This window comes from Mytilus edulis, chromosome 6, assembly GCF_963676685.1.
Source record: "Mytilus edulis chromosome 6, xbMytEdul2.2, whole genome shotgun sequence".
In the NCBI taxonomy this organism is placed as follows: domain Eukaryota; kingdom Metazoa; phylum Mollusca; class Bivalvia; order Mytilida; family Mytilidae; genus Mytilus; species Mytilus edulis.
In genome coordinates, this window is record NC_092349.1 from 9,011,667 (window position 1) to 9,017,136 (window position 5,470).

At 34.3% G+C, this 5,470-nt stretch overlaps 1 protein-coding gene across 1 annotated transcript; it reads left to right on the top strand.

Moving 5' to 3' along the window:
- The first annotated feature begins 1,080 nt into the window (after positions 1-1,080).
- On the top strand, positions 1,081-1,815 carry LOC139526178 (probable serine/threonine-protein kinase nek1). The gene has a single exon (XM_071321303.1). The coding sequence runs from the start codon at positions 1,081-1,083 to the stop codon at positions 1,813-1,815; it is 735 nt and encodes a 244-aa protein (XP_071177404.1).
- Positions 1,816-5,470: the final 3,655 nt, after the last annotated feature.

Consider the following 5,470-nt stretch of genomic DNA (forward strand, 5'->3'; position numbering starts at 1 on the left):
GTCAAGACGTTTGGTAATGATAACATCCTTTTAAGAGAGTTATCTCGCCTTAACCAGTTATGGGGTTTTTCGTATTGCGGATTGCATTCCGTATTTGTATGATATGTTAGTTGATTTGTTCTCTTGATTTATTGTTACCATTCCATGTAGATGTGTTTTTGAAGAATAGAATTTATTAACTTGAATATTCGTTTATTATCTTTGCCAGAAAGGAGCATTAAACAGGGCTTTACTTGACAGTCGATGTAGAGTCTGCAACAAAAAACGAATCATATTATATTTTTAGCATTCTTTTAAACACATACAGTAGACGACTTTAGTTTTAATACCGATTTTGCCGCAAATACTAATATTCTCTTAGAAATCAAAGACGGTTACTTCGAAGTCGATAATAGGGCTATCTTAACTAGTTATCTAGTATTTGTTACGTTCGGAGGACGTGTTTTTCAACAGACTGTCGGCATTCCAATGGGAACAAACTGTGCCCCTCTACTCGCCGACTTGTTTCTTTATTATTATGAGGCTGACTTCATGCAGGAACTTCTTAGGAAGAAAGACAAGTTCACTTGTTCAGAAAAGATGAAATGGAAACAATATATACAGAATATGTAGACTCTGATCCTTTATCAAGTTAGGAACATGACAAACAATGATAAATGTGTTCATTAAATATACTTAATTACACATGGCAACCACGGTAGCATTTTTCAAGTCTCTATTTTGGATTGGCATATCATGCACTAGTGGCACATTTGTATATTTACCGCTCTATAACGAAAATCTGTACACGCGCCAATTTAGAGGGAAACCTTGTTTTTATTTAAAATGTACGGTCAGACATTGGAATCCCTAGAACTCTAAAAGCATCAATTGATATATTGTATTTAATTTTTTTAGGTTATTTGCAGATAGCAATTCATTACGGCTTTCAAATTACCCAAGCTGCTTCCCCCTCGAAAAAGGACTGCTGTAATTTTTGATAAAAATTTGACAGATGGTTTGCCGCTCTGTAAGCCAAGTGATGTAAAAAGGCTAAAGACAATTGGACGTGGAAGTTACGGGCACATTTCTTTGTGCCAAATGCAAGGCAAAGATTATGTACTAAAAGAGCTCATTGTGGATGATGCCGACAGTAAAAAATTGTTCTTGAAAGAGGCAAGAGTCATGAACAATTTAAACCACCAAAACATTGTCAAATTTAATTCTATATATAAAGAAACCGAAATTGGAAATCATGGCATCATTATGGAATATTTGGCCTTTAATTTTGAACCATTTGGTCAAGAATTTGTGACCCATTCCCTTAGAGACCTCTTAAAATGTATTGATAACTATGACCGTGAAGGATTTGAACATCTCCACCAATTTGTTGCAACAGATGTTTGTAGTGGTCTCTCCTACCTTCACGATAACAATATAGTACACAGAGATCTTAAGCCAGAAAATATACTGGTTTCCAATCAGCACTATTGCAAAGATAACAAAGATATAAGTACCTTATGGTTGAATAAACCGGTTGTTGCAAAGCTGACAGAATTCGGGGAAAGTCGAGCAAAGCTAATTCAGACAGCAACTTTGGTACACACAAGAACGAACAACGTATTTAGAGGTACGCCTGTGTTCATGGCACCAGAAATATTTTTTCATGACGGGACCAAACTTCGAGATTTACAGGACCTAAAGCAAATGGATATATGGTCATATTCCATGATATCGTTTACTCTTCTCAATCCTGATCTCAAGTATCCATATCACTTTGAATATTGTAAGGAGATCGAAAGTGGCAACGATAGACCAGCGACAGAAGTGTTGTAAGTGCTGTTTTGGTGATGATTCATTTTTATATTTTCGAGTTATTGAGTTTTTTGTAAAAAAAGAGGGTTTTTTTCACATGTTACGCTGTATCTCTATTGCTTAAAACTTAACAGGCTAACGTTGCGTCGGGTTTCCAAATACATCTTGTATAATCTTCCTATTGAGCGGGAATAAGGAATGAGTCAGGATATACTAAGCATGACATCCTGTACAACCCTGTGTTATTCAAAAAAGATTTATGTTTTTTCACAAGACGACGGGCGTATCATGCGCTCATGGCGCAGCTGTTTATTTAAATATTGATCAAGTCGAAATGCTATCTAAAACACTTACCACTCATTCAAAAAAGAAGGGTCTGACTTGTTTTTATCATACTGCTTTTATTACATTATAGATGTCTGTTTCCGTTGATTCCGTTAAATACCAATTCCTCAGAGCAATTGGTACTTTGCGGAACGGAACGGAACGGAAAAATAAATTAAAAAGTTTAAATCAGATTCAACTTGATCACTGTCTCTAATCATCATAGGAACGGGCTGTTGAAGGCCTCTTTTTTAAAATATAATTACCGATGGAAGGAGAAAGACTTTTTGTGTAACCTGCCTTTGTGTTAAATTTTTTATTTTTGATCAAGTCGAAAATGCTACCTAAAACACATACCACTCATGCAAAAAGAGGTGTCAGACAATTTTGTTTATCATACTGCTTTAATTACATTAAAGATGTCTGTTTCCGTTTTTTCCGTTAAATACCAATTCCTCAGAGCAATTGGTACTTTGCGGAACGGAACGGAACGGAAAAATAAATTAAAAAGTTTAAATCAGATTCAACTTGATCACTGTCTCTAATCAAGGACGACGTGAGGTCAGTCTAGATATCATAATGCATGATTTGCAAATGCGTTAATTCCATGATAATTTATCAGGACAATCCGACATATTCATCTACAGAATATTTCCCGATGTTATACATTATTACACATTTCACCTGTGAAGATGAGATTAAGTATACATTTGTGTTATTTGTATATGGAAAACCGTAAAACACAGAAATTTTAAAGTTTGTTTTGTTTTAAAGATTTTTCGAAATTTTGATAAATGCCCCCTTTGGATACCTTAAATGAAATTCCGTTCCGTTCCGTTCCGTTCCGTAAAGTACCAATAGCCAGGAATATGACAGTTATCTATTGGTTTTGTTTTGGAGCTTTTGATTTTCCCATATGATTAGGGACTTTCCGCTTTGAATATTACTAGGAGCTCGGTATTTTGCAATTTTACTTTATAAGCTTGAAAGAAGGGACAAGTGAGCTATTTTAATCACTTGTAGTCCATTGTTTGTTATAGTTATCAAACATCATCATCCTTCACCCTTTAATATTTACATAAATGTTCTCTGAAACTACTGATGCTACAATATTGGGGTTAGGGTTGTAAGGGGGTCTATCTCTTCCTTTATAAAGGTATACACAGACGTGCTACTGGTACTTTTTTTTTGGTTAGATATATCAATGGGGCGCAATTTCACGGTGGCATTATATCAATGTTTATTTCTAAACGGGTCATACATGTTCATCGTCTGTAAAAAAATTGTTTTGATCTTTTCATATCATAAAATAAGTCTCAGATTTTATGTTGCTAGCATCTCATTGAAATATGATGTCGTAATAGTTAAATATATCTAACCAGGATTGACATTTTATGTTTACCCCAGACGAGCGTTTCGTCTACAAAAGACTCATAAGCGACACTCGAATAAAAAAATGTTAAAAGGCCAAATAAAATACGAAGTTGAAGAGCATTGAGGACCAAAAACTCCTGAAAGTTTTGCCAAATACAACTAAGGTAATGTATTTCTGAGGTAGAAAAGCCTTAGTATTTCAAAAATTCTAAATTTTGTTAACAGTTAATTTATAATTATGACCATATCAATGATAACCCAAATCAACACAGAAGTGCTGACTACTGGGCTGGTGATACCCTCGGGGAAATAAATCTCCAACAGCAGTGGCATCGACCCACTGGTTAAAAATAAACTCATCATAGAAACTTAAATGGGATTTGATTTTCTTCTGAAATATATTCTTACGAAGGGATTTTGGCATAACTATATATTGGGAGGTGTTTATCAAACCCCAGCTGCACGTCTGAATTTGAAGGTTAAGACTTCCCTCTCCTATGTGAAAAACAACATGTATCATACCTTTATTCAGTCATTTAGGATTTTGAGATATGTATGTTATGGTTGAAACTGCCCAGAGCCTTTTCCTACATTACAAATAGGCTCTTCCACTCACAGTGAGTGTAGAATATGCTAGACTTATATCTATCATAATTGGAGAGAACTAATTTTGTTTCTGGCTTCTTTTGAAATAACATGATGTGTTCAAATAAATTAAAAACATTTTATTGCAATACATTTCGGTGAGTTCTTATTTCATACATTCTGATTTTTGAGGCTCGTTTGTTTATCATACAGTTTGTTTTACATAGATGATTCTATATTTTCAATTGGTATTTGTGTAGTGCTTTTTGGTTTCTCTTTAGCTGTTCTGCAGATTTATGTGGTTAGTGCACGTTTTATTTTATGGTATAAGGTTATATAAATAATCATGACGAGCGAAGAACGTCCTTGATTCTATTTTTTTCGAGCCGTTATCAAAACTTTCAATGCTGAAATGTGTTTAATTTTGCATATAAAACTTCATTGCCGATAATTCGTTGCCGAGAATTCAAAATCGTTACAGGTCAGATTTTTTTCATTTCTAAAATGCATACAATCATTTCTGTGGATTTGAGCATTCACATTTTGTGGATGACACCAAACCGTTTTTATTTTGTAGTCTTATTCTTTCACCGTCTATCTTTTGTCTTTTTTTACTGACAATAACAATTTAATTCGATGGCCAATATGCCCCAACACTAATTATAAAAAAAATGAAGATTGAGTAAAACATTTGCAATGATCCAGTTTCTGGTTTTCAGGTGTTATTTCTATTTTTAGTTATACCTAACTAATCTGGTACAGGTATACTGAAACGTTTACCTTGTCCACACACATTTTGTGAACTTTGTATCAATGAATTATTTTCATCGACAGAACTCAGTGGAGATTTCAAAACTTCAAATTATTCGTGTCCCATATGTAGAGCAGTTATATTTTTGATCAAACAAGAAATACCTTTATCGCGGTGGGTATCATTGCTGCCTGATATTCAGATAAGTTCTTCAATGGAGGAATCTGGAAAGAAAGATAATGAAAATGAATGTGACACTTGTTCGCGACAAAATATAAGGTCAGAGGCAAAATTTTGGTGTCAAGACTGCAGGGATTCTTTTTGTGAACAATGCATTAAGTAACATAAGGTTATGAAATTTTCTGCTGATCATAACGTCGTTCAGATCAGTCAAATAAGCATGGATAAACAGGACATTGATCTAAGTGTTATTTCGGATTCGTGTCCAGTTCATAAATCTAGCACGTGGAAGCTTATTGCGTTGATCACAAACAGATTTTGTGCGTCCTTTGTTTAACACTAAAACATAGGAAGTGTGACAATGTTCAAGCGATAGAAGAAGTTCCCTCAATAAATAAAGATGCGTTGGAAGAATTTCAAAAGGATTTAACAATAAAGGAAAATGCTACAGACAAGGTGTTA